The sequence below is a fragment of the Podarcis erhardii genome (assembly GCF_964252035.2).
Source record: "Podarcis erhardii genome assembly, chromosome: W".
NCBI classification, from domain to species: domain Eukaryota; kingdom Metazoa; phylum Chordata; class Lepidosauria; order Squamata; family Lacertidae; genus Podarcis; species Podarcis erhardii.
This window is the reverse complement of record NC_138506.1, coordinates 2694755-2711007: the sequence shown is the minus strand read 5'-3', so window position 1 is coordinate 2711007 and position 16253 is coordinate 2694755. Positions and strand designations below refer to the sequence as shown.

At 41.2% G+C, this 16253-nt stretch overlaps 1 protein-coding gene across 1 annotated transcript in view; it reads left to right on the top strand.

Annotated features, from left to right (window-relative positions):
- The first annotated feature begins 9842 nt into the window (after positions 1-9842).
- The window catches only part of LOC309333205 (putative helicase senataxin), a 139556-nt gene continuing 133145 nt past the window's right edge, over positions 9843-16253 (top strand). The window contains exon 1 of the mRNA XM_081846609.1: positions 9843-10024. Within this exon, the coding sequence (XP_081702735.1) occupies positions 9884-10024 (141 nt within the window). The 5' untranslated portion in view covers positions 9843-9883. The remainder of the gene's footprint in view (positions 10025-16253) is intronic.

Here is a 16253-nt window from a genome sequence, read left to right as displayed (position 1 = left end):
ATATATTGCAAATTATTATCGCTCTAATTAGAGACATCTATTAACCGTGCTTGTATTTAACATATGGATTGTGAAACAAAGTTAATTCACCTTCTTACATATCTAAATATATAGAGAGCAGATACTACCCAATCAAGTTAATACACCCTGTAATTAAATTTTAAGTATTTCCAATCAAATAATTAGTATTTGAAAATATTCAAAGAGGGATAGAGAGAGAAAAGAGAGGAAACTAGGAAATAGCTCTAGCTACAAATAGGAAGAGTTCTGAAAAGGTAGGCACAAATATATACAAATGACCAACAATTTATAATAATAGTAACAGTACTAAAGATAAAAAAGGAAAAAGAAAACTACTTAGTGTGAAATATTGCTCAGGGTAAAGGTCCTGCAGGCTTCCGTGGTTCATATCTGCTTTCCCCGGACCTCTGAGCACAGCAGAGTAAACACAGCGTATTTAGCCTTTTAGCCTTCTGCCCTCTGTGCTTGCCTTTAGTGTGCATAAATCAAAAGTCCAGTCAGCTTCTCTAATCTGGAAGCGCTTATTTACAGCAGTATAAATCATCAGCCAGTGTCTGGTAAAAAGTACATCTCTGTTCCGTACAAAAACGAAACCAGAATAACAGAAAAAAGAAACAGATCCCGGATGTGTGACGTAGGATCTCTCCGCCCCCTCAGAAGGCAGGACATACGAACTGAGCTGTTTAACCCTGTAAGCTCAGGTTCTCCTCACACTTAGTACACTTAACAATAAAACACAAATAGATAACAACAAAAAAAATGCATGACTTCCGCTCTGTAGAAGACGCAAACATTCACCCCTTCGAGCTCCTAATTTCACCAATATAATGGTTGGGAGCTTTTGACTTAGCACATAAGGATTTAAAGGAATTGTCGATTTGCTTCATTTCCCCCTTTTGATTATCAACTTACCGTATTTTTCGCTCTATAGGACGCACATTTTCCCCTCCAAAGATGAAGGGGAAATGTGTGTGCGTCCTATGGAGCGAATGCAGGCTCCTTGGCTTCGTGGCGACGCACCTGACCTGGAAGCCGGAGGAGGAACAGAAGGGTTTCCTTCTGTTCCTTCTCCAGCTTCGCTGAAGGGGCGCTGCGCCTTCTCCCTCTCTGCGCAGCGCCCCTTGAGCGACGCGGCTGTCATGCGAAGCCGGAGGAGGAAGAGAAGGGACTCCTTCTGTTCCTTCTCCAGCTTCGCTGAAGGGGCAGTGCCCCTTCAGCGACGCGCCTGTCCTGGCTTCTGTCTTAGCCCTGCACAGCCTCTTCGGGCAGGGGAAGCCTTCATCCCGCTGCCCTGAAGAGGCTTGGCGCGGTTATCCCAGAAGCCAGATCCCTCTTGCTGTTCTGGCTTCTGGGATTCAGAATAATTTTTTCTTGTTTTCCTCCTCCCCAAACTAGGTGCGCCCTATGGTCCGGTGCGCCCTATGGAGCGAAAAATACGGTATATACATAAGTAAACAACATATAATTACATGGTTTGAGACTGATTGAATGACAAATCAATATTTCCACGGCATTTCAACTTTAATAGTGGTATAAAACCAGTTGACTATTAACCCGAGGGTATATAGAATCCCACCATTATTAAATTACTAATATATCTAGAGTTTCATGGCTCTATGCCAAAGATACTTTGTTCAGATGGTGAGTCAACATGAGTTGGAGGTTCTTCAAGCAGAAAGGTCAGGTCAAAGAAGAGCTTCAAAATGGAGGGCATTACCCCACACCATTTTCAATTAGAGTAGGAGAAAAAGGAAAAGCCCCCCTACCCTTCACCATGGCTCTTTATCCACAATTTATTGCTTGGAGGTAGGATATCGCATTATCATGGTTTTGAAAACGGCACAGTTCATCATTTATCTTTAAGCAGAAAGTAGCTGGGAATATTGTAAAGTGTTGTATTTTTAATTCCCTTCCTAGCTTGTGAGCAGGAGCAAATAATCGTCTCTTTTCTGCCACCATTGGAGCATAGTCCGGGAAAATAGAAATTATATTTCCCCTCCATTCAAGGGGTTTAGCATTCGACTTTTCCCGGAAAGTTTTAAGGATATAATCTCGCACCCTTGTGCACGCAAATTGAATTATTGTTATATATGTTTCCCCTCTTGCTTTCTTGGTTTTCAGTGGAAAACTTTTAACACCATTTATCTCCACCTTTAAATCCAGCTGTAGCTCCAGCATTTCCATTAAACAGCTCTCTATATATTCAATTACCTGAATTCCTTCAGGAGGAAGGTTTTTAAGACCTAACATTTTAAGGTTTTTCCTTCGATATCAGATTCCAACTGGAGTAAGCATTTGTCCATCAGGCTTTGTGTTGCACATGATATTTTCTCCAAGACATTAACACGCTGTTCAAGTGTGTTCATATGAGATGTTAAAACTTGTAGATTTATTCTCATTTGTGATGTATCCTGTTTAATCGCTGACATTTCTGTCTTAAGCTCCCCAATGTCTTCTTTAATAGACCGTAAGAAGTGAATCATCTCATGTGACTCTGACATTATTTGGCCTTCCTGCATTTCCGTTGCTCAGAGAGAGGCTTTTCTTTCTTTCTGTGGCTTTTGGGGGAGTTAGAGCTGATGCGTCTCGCTTCGTTTGTTTTGAGACTGTATTATTTTTTTGACATGCTCTTCTAGCCCTCAGCAAGCCCTCTGCATCTTTTTGACGTTTGATATTCCCCAGCTGCTAAAATGCTGATAAGCTCAGATATAATTGTTCTTAAGTTCCCTCCACAACCTTCCTCCAGTCCATAAATCCTTAAATAGGTTTTAATCGCCTTTAATTTATGCTTCTCCTTGCATTCACGCTGCGGAGCTTCTCAGCGTGCCTGCTCACGCCTCCTTCCCAAGACCAGAAGTCCTCAGCTATGTCACCCCTTGTCTGCAGAGCCGGCAGCCTCTCACCCTTTTTCAAACACCCTCCCTTGTGGAGTGTTCCCTCAGCCTCCTTTCCCCTCTCCTTGGGAGTTCTCCAGGCAGCTGCTGCTGCCGCCCCGGTCTTTGAGCTGCCCCCCTGCCCCAAAGAGAGATGCCTTCTCACACTGCCCCACAGAGGCCTGGGAAGTAACCCCCGGCTAGCTCCAGAGGCACCATTTGCCTGGGGAGCTTGTAGCCAGGGCTGCTGCAACAAACAGCTCTGCAAGCCTATGGGAGGCAGAGATGCGAGGGAGTGAAGGAAAGAGGGATAGAGGCCCATGTTGCTCTCTGCACCCCGACCATCATCTAAGGCACCCCAGGGTGTCACAGCACACTGTTTGAAATCACTGCAGTAGACCAACATTGTTGTTGTTGTTTTGTCGTTTAGTCGTGTCCGACTCTTCGTGACCCCATGGACCAGAGCACGCCAGGCACTCCTGTCTTCCACTGCCTCCCACAGTTTGGTCAAACTCATGTTAGTAGCTTCGAGAACACTGTCCAACCATCTCGTCCTCTGTCGTCCCCTTCTCCTTGTGTCCTCCATCTTTCCCAACATCAGGGTCTTTTCCAGGGAGTCTTCTCTTCTCATGAGGTGGCCAAAGTATTGGAGTCTCAGCTTCAGGATCTGTGCTTCCAGTGAGCACTCAGGGCTGATTTCCTGAAGAATGGATAGGTTTGATCTTCTTGCAGTCCATGGGACTCTCAAGAGTCTCCTCCAGCACCATAACTTAATAACATCAATTCTTTGGCAATCAGCCTTCTTTATGGTCCAGCTCTCACTTCCATACATCACTACTGGGAAAACCATAGCTTTAACTATACGGACCTTTGTTGGCAAGGTGATGTCTCTACTTTTTAAGATGCTGTCTAGGTTTGTCATTGCTTTTCTCCCAAGAAGCATTTGAGCAATCTCTGTTTCTGACTTCTGGTACATCGCTTTAAGAGCAGTCTTGCAATCAGCATTTTCATAAGCCAATTGTTTCATTGAAACTTCAGAGGCTTCAAGGTTTGGAATTAAAGTACTGGCTGCTCTTAGTCCATCAAGAATGCCATCCAAGCCATTTTCTGTCACACTTCGCTTCAATTTGTTAAAAACTGCGAAGGGCAATGATTCATGGGCTCTCTGTCCCTGTGCGTTCTGAGCAACAGGACAGACTGCTAATAATGGCTATGTAACAGCTATTTTTTCTTCTTCACTGCTTCCTTCTGCCACATTTGGAATAGTCAATTTTTGCACTGTAGTCTGAGCCCTTTATGGAGCATTGCCCACTAAATAAGTAGGTGACATGGCATTTACAGTCGACCCAGGCAAATGAAGGTGCCGATGGCAATGGAATTACCTTTGGCATGACCTCAGAGAGAGGCTGAGATGGGAGGAACAATATTACAGCATTTTTAAAGGCAGCTAGGGTGACAGCAGCCACAAAATTAAAAGACGCCTGCTTCTTGGGAGAAAAGCAATGACAAACCTAGACAGCATCTTAAAAAGCAGAGACATCACCTTGCCAACAAAGGTCCGTATAGTTAAAGCCATGGTTTTCCCAGTAGTGATGTATGGAAGTGAGAGGTGGACCATAAAGAAGGCTGATCGCCGAAGAATTGATGCTTTTGAATTCTGGTGCTGGAGGAGACTCTTGAGAGTCCCATGGACTGCAAGAAGATCAAACCTCTCCATTCTGAAGGAAATCAGCCCTGAGTGCTCACTGGAAGGACAGATTCTGAAGCTGAGGCTCCAATACTTTGGCCACCTCATGAGAAGAGAAGACTCCCTGGAAAAGACCCCCTTTCTCAGGCTGTGGAAACTTTGAGCAGTGAGAAAGAGTGGGTTGACCGAGCAGTGGGAAAAAGTGGGTTGTTGGAAACAGTTGTCTGGAAACATCAAGTAAGATGGGAGCACCATGGGAAGGAGCTAATAAGAACTTTCAAGAATCTCTGAGAATACATCTCCACCCCAGCTACACTGGGAGACAACAGCAACCGTGGAAGAAATTCAAGGATGGGACAGCAGATAAAGGCCAAGGAATCCATAACTGGACCTAATTAGACTGACACATGTAGTGAAAAAGAAAATAATTAGAGCTTCTCATTTGAAAGCCTATGAAAAGTTAAATAATGACACGAAGAGAAATTACGAAGAATGCAGCTCTTATTTAAATCTTTAATATAAGTTATAAGAACACGAATCACAGTAATATAAGAACTGGATAAACACATTGATCACAGAGCACGGGAAAGCACTAATTAAATTTTCTAAATCTGGAAATAATTGGAATTAATTTGATATTAATTGGTATTTGTATAATTGGGGGAAACTAATAAAAAATTGTTGTTGCTTTAAAAAAAAATTAAAACAGAACTCCACTCTGGACTTGTGTAGGCCTTTTCGTCTCCTGAAGATGTTCTGCAAGGCAGCAGAGGTTTAGGATCAGAGTTTTCCTTCTCCTAGATGAGCTACCTTCCCAGGTTGATGAGCCCCATCTGACCCTTGTCCATCAAAAAAAGTGGGAGTTCCTGCACCTCTTTTTCTAGAAAAAAAGCACTGTTCAAGACAGACTGATGCCAACAACAACATCATAGGGTCAGTCTCCTAAAAAATTCCTGTGTTTTGGTGCTCTCAAACATAATCTCTTATATACTTCTAAACTAACATGTGATTGCTACTTCACCAATCACAGGATTATAGAAAACTTTCCCACAACTATTGCAACCCACTGACATCAATCTCTACCAGTGGTTTCAAAAACTGTGTGTCGTGACACCCTGGGGTGCCTTGGATGATGGTCAGGGGTGCAGCGAGCAACATGGGCCTCTGTCCCTCTTTCCTTCACTCCCTCGCATCTCTGCCTCCCATAGACTTGCACAGCTGTTTGTTGCAGCAGCCCTGGCTACAAGCTCCCCAGGCGAGTGGTGCCTTTGGGGCTGGTCAGGGGGTGCTGGTTGCCAGGAGCTGAGGCAGCCTCGGAGTAAGCAAGCAGACTCAAGGGGCCCAGCCAGTCAGTCCACCAGCTCTTGCTGTTGGGAATGGACAGTGTGAGGAGACACTTCTCTTTGGGGCAGGGGGCACAGCTCAGACCAGGGACTGCAGCAGCTACCTGGAGGACTCCCAATGAGAGGGAAGAGGAAAGGAGGCTGAGGGAACACTCCATGAGGGAGGGTGTTTGAAAAAGGGTGAGAGGCTGCCAGTTCTGCAGGTAAGGGGAAATGTAACTGGGCTCCTGAGCCCCACAGGGGTGCCACAGAAAGAATGTAGTTGGTCAAGGGATCCATGGACTCAAAAAGGTTGAAAACCTGTTCTAGACCAGTGAGAGAGCCCACCCCAAACTCCTCCTTTTAACAATGTCTTCATTAATCATTTATCAATGTCTTTTGGTTAATCACTCTGTTTATCATTTGTCTATCAACATCTGCTTTCCATTATCTGTGATTAATACATCAGTCCTATTGACCTAAGGTTAAATGCAAGTTCTGTTATGCCTAGCATTCTTTTATCCATTGTCACAGTGATTATATGCTTACATGTGATGGTTTGTGTATGCTCTTCGCAATAAGCACCCTCTGCTCACTCAGAGAGGTATTTACAGTTCTTTATTTTGCATATGTAAAAGCAGCACAGTACAATCATGCATCCGAATCGTCTGGTTCAGATTCGGGGAGTGGTCTTGTCCTGCTTCTCCTCCAACAGAAGAGGCGGCTGGAATGTTCATGGGACGTCTCTGATCCCTGCGCTTTAACCCTCTCCTTTCCTGTGCCGAAGGGCTGATTGAATTATTGAGAGGAAGGGGGCCAGTAGACCAAGAAGAGGCAGGCTGCTGAAGGACTAAGGAGTGTCTCCCTTCTATGACCAGCTCCGCTCCCCCCGGCCTCCCAGAACATGCAGAGAAATGAAAAGAGCAAAGGAGAGATTGGTTGCGTGCAGACGTAGTCTCCAACTGCTTGGAAAAACCCCTGGAGAGGAGAGACCATAGGCAGCTGTGGGAGGGCAGGGACCTTCAGTCCTTGCAACTTCTGCATTGGGCCAAGACCTACTGGGAAGAGTTGCTGGGATCACTAGGCCTGCACTGTTTTTGTTTCTTTGAATAAAGAGTTAACTTCACTGACACCAGTGTTTTTTTATTGCTGACCTTCACATGACTGGCTCCTGACAAAACCCTTGGCTTTCTTAATATTTTTGAAGGACTAAATCTGAGCCCATGTCGGACTATGGAGATGAATTTGTCACTTGCAGCCAACTGGCGTATGACTACCACATTGAAAAGCCCCACAAGGTAACTTGCTTGTTGATCTATCTTACTGTCTTCTTCCATGCTTGAAATATGGCTATGTGGACGGTTCTGGATTACAGTTATAGAGAAGTATCAAATCACATCTGTCCTCTAGAACAGAAGCAGTTTTCCTCCTCCATGTTTGTTTGAAGGGTGGTTTTTTATTGGCGACAGAATTCACCCCCTTGAAAACCTTGTCTTTTTTTCATTTTTTATAAAAATGTTTCTAGCCTTGTTGGCTGGCAATACCCCCCCCCCCAAAAAAAGATCACTGACTAGTATAGGGACAGGGGACCTGTGGCTACAACTCCCATAATCTCTGATTGTTGGCCATGCTAGCTGGGGCTGATGGAATTTGAAGTCCAGCAACACTTGAAGGGTGACAAATCCCCCTTTCCCATCCTAGTGAAATCCTTGAAGTGAGGCGGGTTGTTGTTGGATATGCAGAGCAGGAAAGTTGAGAACATGCTGCTAAACATTGACTTCCTGTTTCCTGTTTCAGGATACCATTTGTCCTGATTACTGCCTCTACTTGTACAAAGATATGCAGACTCTGACCGACCTGTTACATTCTGACATCGGCCAAGACATGCAGTTGCACAACAGCACTTTTTTATGGTTCATCCCTTTTATCCACTCCCTTATGGACCTGAAGGACCTGGGGATTGCCTACAGCATAGTGGTCATTCATCACCTGTGTTTGGAAATCCAAAATGTCCTCAGTGGCACTGTTGAGACTTGTGACAAAGTGTCTGAGTTCTTCATCTGGATCTTGGTGACTGTTGTTGAGTGCAGCCTTGAGAAAAATTGCCTTCATTTTCTGTGGATCAGCTCAGAAATGTGGGTGTGGATAGTGGTGAAATGTGTCATGCTTCCAAGTAACGTGTTCATGCCTGGCATTGAGAGAAGAGTAGTCAGGAATAGCTTAAGAAGCACAGTGACATCACCATCTTGGGAACCTGAGCCCATACAGTTTGCCTGCATGAAACTGATCCGTAACATCCTGAAGGAAGGGTATCAGGTTGTGCAGTCACCCACTTGTAAGCAGTTCCTTGATGAACTCAACTTGCTTCGCCGTAGCCACAAGCACTGGGAGCTGAGTTCCCAGCAGACTCTAGAATTACAGAACACTCTGAAGGAGATCATATGGAGCATCATGAGCAAATCGTTAAATCCTTCCTCCCTTGTGAAGAGCCCTCCTGTTTGTGTAACTTCACCTACTTTCCTGATGAACCCCAAAAGGCAGGAAGACAGGTGTCCAATGAATATGGACAATGAGCACCTACCCTGCTTGTCTGTGTTAGCAAAAAGACACATGGATGCCCAGAAAAATGTGGTGTCTCATCAATGGCCAGGGGTCCAAAACAAGCAAGATCCCTTCTACAAAAGCTTTGGCCTCGGTTTTCAAGACCTGGAGACCAAAGACTTCAGCACAAAGGAGAAGCCCAGTTCTTCCAGATCTCTTACAGAAAAGAATGGTAACAGCAGCAGTGCTTTGGAGAGAAAGGTTGGTCTAAATGACCTTACAAGCAAAATCAGATCTCTGAAACCAGACAGCACCCTGCAATTAAAACTGTTACCTGAAAGCGGTAGGAGAGGAAATACCAATCTGGAGCCAGGAACAGAAAAGCTGCAGTTGGTCAGAGACAGAACAAAGAGCCAGGAAGGGCAGAGGAGTGAAATCATTGTAGCCAGAGGCAGCACATCAGACACATTGCCTTGCAAATCAGAGGCAAGCTCAGGCAAGGCCTCTGTTGTGTGTGCTAAAGGAACCAGTTTACCCATTGACTCTAGCCAGGAAAGCATCATCCGTCACCAAAAATGCATTAAGAGGAAAGCTAAAGGCGCTGTTCAAACTTTGTCTGCCCGAGAGAGCAACAAGTTGTCTGCTGATGCAGATGATTCCCCAAACGAAGTCATTATTTCTGACGCTTCTTCAGATGAGGATGAAAACAAAATGAAAGCTGGTAGAGAGAGCAGGAAAGGGCAAGTGGACGTGTGCCTTGAGAAGAAATTCAGTGCCCCAGAGCAAGAGCCATTGACTACTCCAGACCTCATACATCATACAGCAGCTCGTGAAGGCCACATCAGCAAGGGAAATGCAGTGGTATGCTCAAATTTCACAGGGATATGTGCTGGCAATGGAAGCTGTTCCAGGTGCACAGATCCAGTTCTGCCCAGTACATCAGCATCTGCCAGTCCTTCAGGGTCAGCACCTGCTGTCAAAGAATCCACTATTCAGCCAGGGAAGAGCTCTGCAGAATATGGGCAGGTTAAAACAGCTAGAGAAAGTCCCAAGGGAAGCATCAAGCCAAGCATGCACAGTAAAAAAACACTGCTGGCAAAACTGGCAAGATCTACTCCTGCTCTGGTCCCACCCAACGAAATCCAACATATGCCAGCCCCAACCTTAGTGACAGAAAAACATGGCCTATCAGAGAAAGTCCAAAGAGCAGCCGAACTTGCTCAGTGCACACAGGACAGTCTTGCTGAGTTGCGCAGTTACAGGGAAATTGTTGGCGAGGTGGATGTTCCCCAGGAAAGGACATCACAATTAGTAAATGCTCAGCAACTAACTACTAGAAATAAGAACAATTTTGCCTGCCAAAAACGTCAGCTCTATAGGCAGACAAACTGAGAGACCATGGGATTTTCACCAGAGAGGTGCTGAAGTGGAACTATGACATGTTTGCAAACTTTAAACTGTTTGGGCCACCAAGCCATCTCCTTCAGTCTATTGTTGCCCCTGTCACAGCCAAGTTTGAGGATTACAATGACTACTTCAATACTTTCTTCCCCTTAATGATGCTAAATGCATTTGAAACGGTAAGCTGGCAAGAGACCACCTCGTTTTTCTCTTTCCTCCTCAAAGGAAATCCTCCCACTAGCTGCAATTAAACACTCTCTCTCTCTCTCTCTCTCTCGGTTTCAATTTCAAAAGTTGACAAGTTGACACATGTTTCCAAATACACATCCATTTTTGTGTTCAACTTCCCCGCCCCCCTCCATGGTTTCCCCCGTAATTTTTAAATTTCCTGCATATTATCAATATTCTATACCTTGTCTTTTCCACACTGTACTCAACAACAAGTATTCAGTTGCTGTTCTTCATTCAAATCCTACCTACGTTTTAACATGTTTACAATAATTCTTTAAATATTCAACAAAGGGTTTCCACTCCTCCTTAAAACCTACCTCTTCTTGATCTCTAATTTCCATAGTTAAGTTTGCCAATTCGGCATATTCTGTCAGTTTAAACTGCCACTCTTCTTTAGTAGGTGTCTCCTGATTTCGCCATTTTTGTGCATAGAGTACTCTTGCTGCTGTTGTAGCATACAATTGGTTTGTCTGTCTTCTTGAAACATCTGACCCAGCTATCCCTAAGAGAAATGCCTTGGGGTTTTTTGGGAGCATCACCTTATGTAATTTTTTAACCTCATTATAAACCATCTCCCAAAACTCTTAGCCACTTTACATGTCCACCACATATGGTAAAAAGTGTCTTCTGCTTCTTTACATTTCCAACATAAGCGTGACTCTGATTTGTACATTTGTACATTTTTGTACCATCTGTGAGTCATTTTTATAAAGCTTTCTTTCAAAACATAACACACTGAGAATTTTATATTCAATTTCTACAGTTTTTCCTATGCCTTCATCTCTATATTGTGCCCACATCGCTAGTTCAGTGGATCATAGCAGATTTATCTATTTCAATCTTTAGTTTCTCATCCTAAAAGCCTCTTATACATCTTTGAAATTAGTTTTTCTCTGTTCTCTAATAACTCTTTTTCAAACTGAGAGCTTTGATTAATAAACCCATGCTTCTTACCTTGTTTAAATACTTCAATCAGTTGATAGTATTGCAACCAATCCTTTTTATCCTCTAACTTCTTTTTTTTAAAAAAATTCTTTTTATTAAGTTTCATTTGCAACACATACACAAAAAGAAAAATCCAAGGAAAAATACAACTACGCACAAAAAAGAAAAAGGAAAAAGAGAAAAAAAAGATAAACAAAAAAAAGAAAAAATACCTAAAACGAAAAAGGAAAAAAGACTAATACATATAACAAACTTAAATACATGATTAAAATACACAAGCTGACTTCCTTCTCTACTGAATTCGGATTTCTGATTTTTAAGGCTTCATTTCTTACAGCTGGTATTGGTTATTGGTTAATACATCGTAAGTTTTATAACAAACCTGCTATAGTTGGTAGGTTTCTGTAGTTACCTTCAATATAGACCATGAATTTATTCCAATCATCACTTAACTTTGTATTTTTTTGATTTCTAATTCTTTGCGTCATTTTCGCCAATTCGACAAATTCAAATAATTTTGTTTGCCAATCCCTCACCGTTGGTATGTTTGTGCTTTTCCAGTTTAGTGCGATTAGCATTCTGGCCACTGCCGTCGAATATTGAAATAAAATTTTGTCCTCTTTCCTAATTTCTTCTCCAATAATACCTAATAGAAAGGCCTCTGGTTTTTTAGGGAATGTGTATCTAAGTATTTTTTTTAACTCGTTATAAATCAAATTCCAAAATTTTTTAACCTCCTCACACGCCCACCACATATGTATAAAATTACCTTCTTTTATTTTGCATTTCCAGCAGGCCTTATTTCCAGTCTTATACATCTTGTTTAATTTTTCTGGTGTTATATACCACCTATATATCATTTTCTCTAAGTTTTCTCTAATTGCAACACTTGCCGTAAATTTTATTCCCTCATTCCATAATTTTGACCATTTTTCATATTCTATGTTATGCCCCAGATCTATCGCCCATTTAACCATAACCTCCTTAATTTCTTCGTCTTTTGTATCCCATTCCAATAAAATATCGTACATTTTAGATAGTAACTTGGTTTTGCTTTCGATTATTTCAATCTGGAATTTGGATTTCTTTTCATTCATTCCAATTTTTTTGTCTTCCGTCCATATTGCATTTATTTGATGATATTGTAACCAACCAGTTAATTTTCCTTTCAACTCTTCATATGGTCTTAATTTCCAGCTGTCTTCAGATCTAATCAGTAAATCTTCATATGTCAATCTTTGCTCTTCCATATTTGTTTTTTTGATTATTAGGATATCTGTTGGGGACAGCCACCAGGGTGTTCTCCATTCTAACAGTTTTTTGTTTTTTTCCCAGACTTCGTACAGTGGGCCCCTAATGATATGGCTTGAGAACCCTTTATGGACTTTCTCTTTATTTGCCCACAGGTAGGCATGCCAGCCGAACCTGTTGTCGGCCCCTTCCAAATCTAGTAGGTCAGTGTTCTCTAGGGTTACCCAGTCTTTAACCCAACATAAGCAGGCGGCCTCGTAATATAGTTTTAAATTTGGGACTGCAAAACCCCCTCTCTCCTTTCGGTCCGTAAGTAGTTTATATCTAATCCTCGGCCTTCTCCCCTGCCATATGAATCTTGAAAGGGTTTTCTGCCAGTCTTTGAAAATTTTAGGCCCTCTGATCACGGGGATGTTTTGGAACAGGAACAACATTTTTGGAAGTACATTCATTTTTATTGCTTCCATCCTACCCATCCACGAAAGTTTAATTCTATTCCAAACATCTAAGTCTTTTTTAATTTCTTTCCATATTGTCAAGTAATTGTCTTGAATTAAATTTATATTTTTTGGTGTGAGCCATATTCCTAAATATTTTATTTTTTTTGCCACCTTGATTCCGTATTGTCTCTCTAATTTTTCTCTTGCGTCGTTTCCCAGGTTCTTTATCATCATTTTTGTCTTTGATTTATTCAATTTGAAACCGGATAGCTTACCATATTCCTCTAGTGTCTCCAGTGCTTTGTTAATACTTTCTTGCGGGTCTTCCAAGGATAGCACCAAGTCATCTGCGTAAGCTTTTAGTTTGTATTCCTTTATTCCTACTTTAATCCCTTGGATCTCTGATGTCAATCTTATTTTGTTCACTAACACTTCTAATACCATGATAAATAAAAGCGGGGAGAGAGGGCATCCCTGCCTAGTTCCTTTTTCGATTTTAAAAGTATTTGTAAGATTATTATTTATTATCAATTTGGCAGATTGGGCTGAGTATATTGCCTCTATTCCTTTCATAAATTCACCCTCTATCCCTGCCTTCTCCATGGATTTTAATAGGACAACCAAGAGACGTTATCGAACGCCTTTTCCGCATCTATAAAAATCAATGCCGCAGGTACATCATTATTAATCTCCAGATATTCAATTATGTTTATAATATGTCTCACATTGTCTTTCAAGAACCTGTTTGGGAGGAATCCCGCCTGGTCTTTATGGATTAGATTTGTTAAACACTTTTTCAGTCTGTTCGCCATGATATCAGCATAGATTTTATAATCGTTGTTTAGTAAAGATATCGGCCTATAGTTCTTGATGTTCAGTTTATCCATGTCTGGTTTAGGGATTAGCGTTATATGTGCCTCCCTCCAGGACTCTGGTATTCTTCCTCCTCTTAAAATATTGTTCATGGTATCACAAAGCGTTGGTAACATTTGGTTTCCCAGAACTTTATAGTATTTAGCGGATAAGCCGTCCGGTCCCGGTGCCTTTCCCAATTTCATTCTCTTTATCGCATCCTGGATTTCTTCTATTTTTATAGGTTTGTTTAGTTGAACTCTTTCTTCTTCTGTTACAGTCTTCCCTCTACAGTTCTCTAAATATTTTTCTATTTGGGTTGGATTTTCCTCTCCTTTTTTATATAGCTTCTCATAGAATTCGAGAAATGTTTTTTGTATTCTTTTTGGGTCTTCTATCAATTCTTCGTCTACCTTTATTTTATTTATCACATTTTGCTTTTGTCTTCTTCTCAGTTGCCAGGCTAGTAATTTTCCGGTTTTATTTGCTGATTCAAAATATTTTTGCTTCATTAGCTTAATTTTCCATTCAATTTCTTGATTTATTAAAATCGAGTATTGTGTTTGTAATATTTCTGTTGTTTGTATACTTTGTTCATCTTTCGGGTTTTCTGTTAATTTTTTCTCACACTCCCTTAGCTGTTTGAGAATTTCTTCTTTCTTTTGCTGTCTTATTTTCTTCTTATAGTTATTTTGTTGGATAAAGAAACCTCTTAGAACCACCTTACTGGCATCCCATATTACTTCTATATTTGTTTCTGCACTGAGGTTCAAATCGAAGTAATCTTTTAAAGTAACTTTGGCTTTTTCGACAATCTCGTCATTTTCTAATAAATATTCGTTCAACCTCCATCTAAAACCCCCCTGTGATGCACCTTTTATTTCCAATGTTATTGAATTATGGTCGGAGAGGGTTCTCGGTAGGATTTCACATTTTAAGGCTCTTAAGGTAAGTTCCCTCGAAGTCCAAATTTGGTCTATTCTGCCCCAGCTTTTGTGTACCTCTGAGAAGAAAGTGAACTGTTTTTCTGTTGGATGCTTATGTCTCCACATGTCTACTAAGTCCATGTTTTCTTCTAGATCCTCGAATGATTTTGGTAGTTTCCCTTGGTTTCGTTTTTTCTTTTCTAATTGTCTATCAATTTCTGGTATCGGCACAGCATTGAAGTCTCCCAGTAATATCGTCCTGTTACTTTCTAGTTCTGATAAAACTTGTTCTAATTTCTTTAAAAATTCAGATTTATTTGAGTTTGGGGCATATATATTTACTACGTTTATTTTTTCCCCCTGAAAGCTAATTTGCACCCCCAGTATCCTTCCTTCTTCATCCTTGTATATCAATTTAGGTTCCCATTTTTCATTGACATATGTTACTACTCCTTTTTTTTTCTCTGCCGTAGAGTTTATAAATTCTATTCCTAAATTCTTATTTAACAAAACATGTTTGTGCTTTTTAGTTACGTGAGTCTCTTGTATACAGATTGCATCCAATTTTTTCTTTTTCAAAACATTTACAATTTTATTCCTTTTAGTTTTTTCATTCAGACCATTTACATTCCATGTTAAAATTTTAAGATTCATTATTGCTTTTATCTACTGATACACCAGTAATTTACCAATTTAGATTCGGGTGGTTTTACTTTCTGTTTCTTCTTCTTCCTCCCCTACTTCTCCCTTTTCCTCCTCTTCCTCCTCTTCTCCTTCCACTCCTCTCTCGCCCTCCCCCTTCCCTCTCAGTCTCGTGCCACCCCTCTCCTCCATATCTTCACCCTTCCCCCCATATCTCTCCTCCATCCTCCCAAGATCTTTTTCGTATCTACGCAGGAATTTACTGACTTCCTGGCTTTCAGTAATCTTAAATCTTTTTTCCTTGTAGAAAAAGGAGATCCCTTCAGGGAATTCCCATCTGTGTTGTATGCCATTCTTTTTTAATGTATTTACTAGCTGTTTATATCCCTCTCTCTTATGTAGAAGTCTGGTTGGTATTTCTTTAAAGATGATAATTGGCCTGCCATCAATTACAAGTTTCTTCTGATAACGCTCTCTTAAGATTATGTTTCTCATCTCTATCGATTTGAAAATCACTAAACAGTCTCCTGGGACCTTTTTCAATCTATTTTGTTTGAGTCTTATCTTTATTCTAAAGGCATTTTCTATTGTTTGGGCAACTTCCTCTTCCTTTAAGGTTAACCACCTCGCCAGTTCTTTAGTCATTTTTCCTTTGATATCCTCGTTGGTTTCTTCTCCCACTCCTCTAAATTTTAAGTTTAACTGTTTTTGTTTCATTTCCATCAATGCTAAATTGTCCAAAACTTGGTCTTGGCTCCTGCTCAGTTCTCCTAGATTCTCCTTTAATTTCTCTGCCTCCTTTCTCTGGTCTTTCATCTCTCTTTGTATTTTTTTATTTGAGTCTTCTAAAGACTTTGATCGTATCGTTAGTTCTTTTATCTTGTTTGACAGATCCCCTACCACACCCTCTATCTTCTTATCAATGGATTCCTGCATCTCTCCTAATTTTCTCTCCATATGGATTTCGTTCTGTTTAAATTCTTCCTTTATTTTCATCCATAATATATCTAAATCTTTAATTTCCTCTTGACGCGAGGTTTTCCTCTCTAATGGTGTTCCTACTGACTTTTTCCCGTCTTTTCCCACCATCTCCCCGGTCTCTACCCTCCCACCCTTTGTCC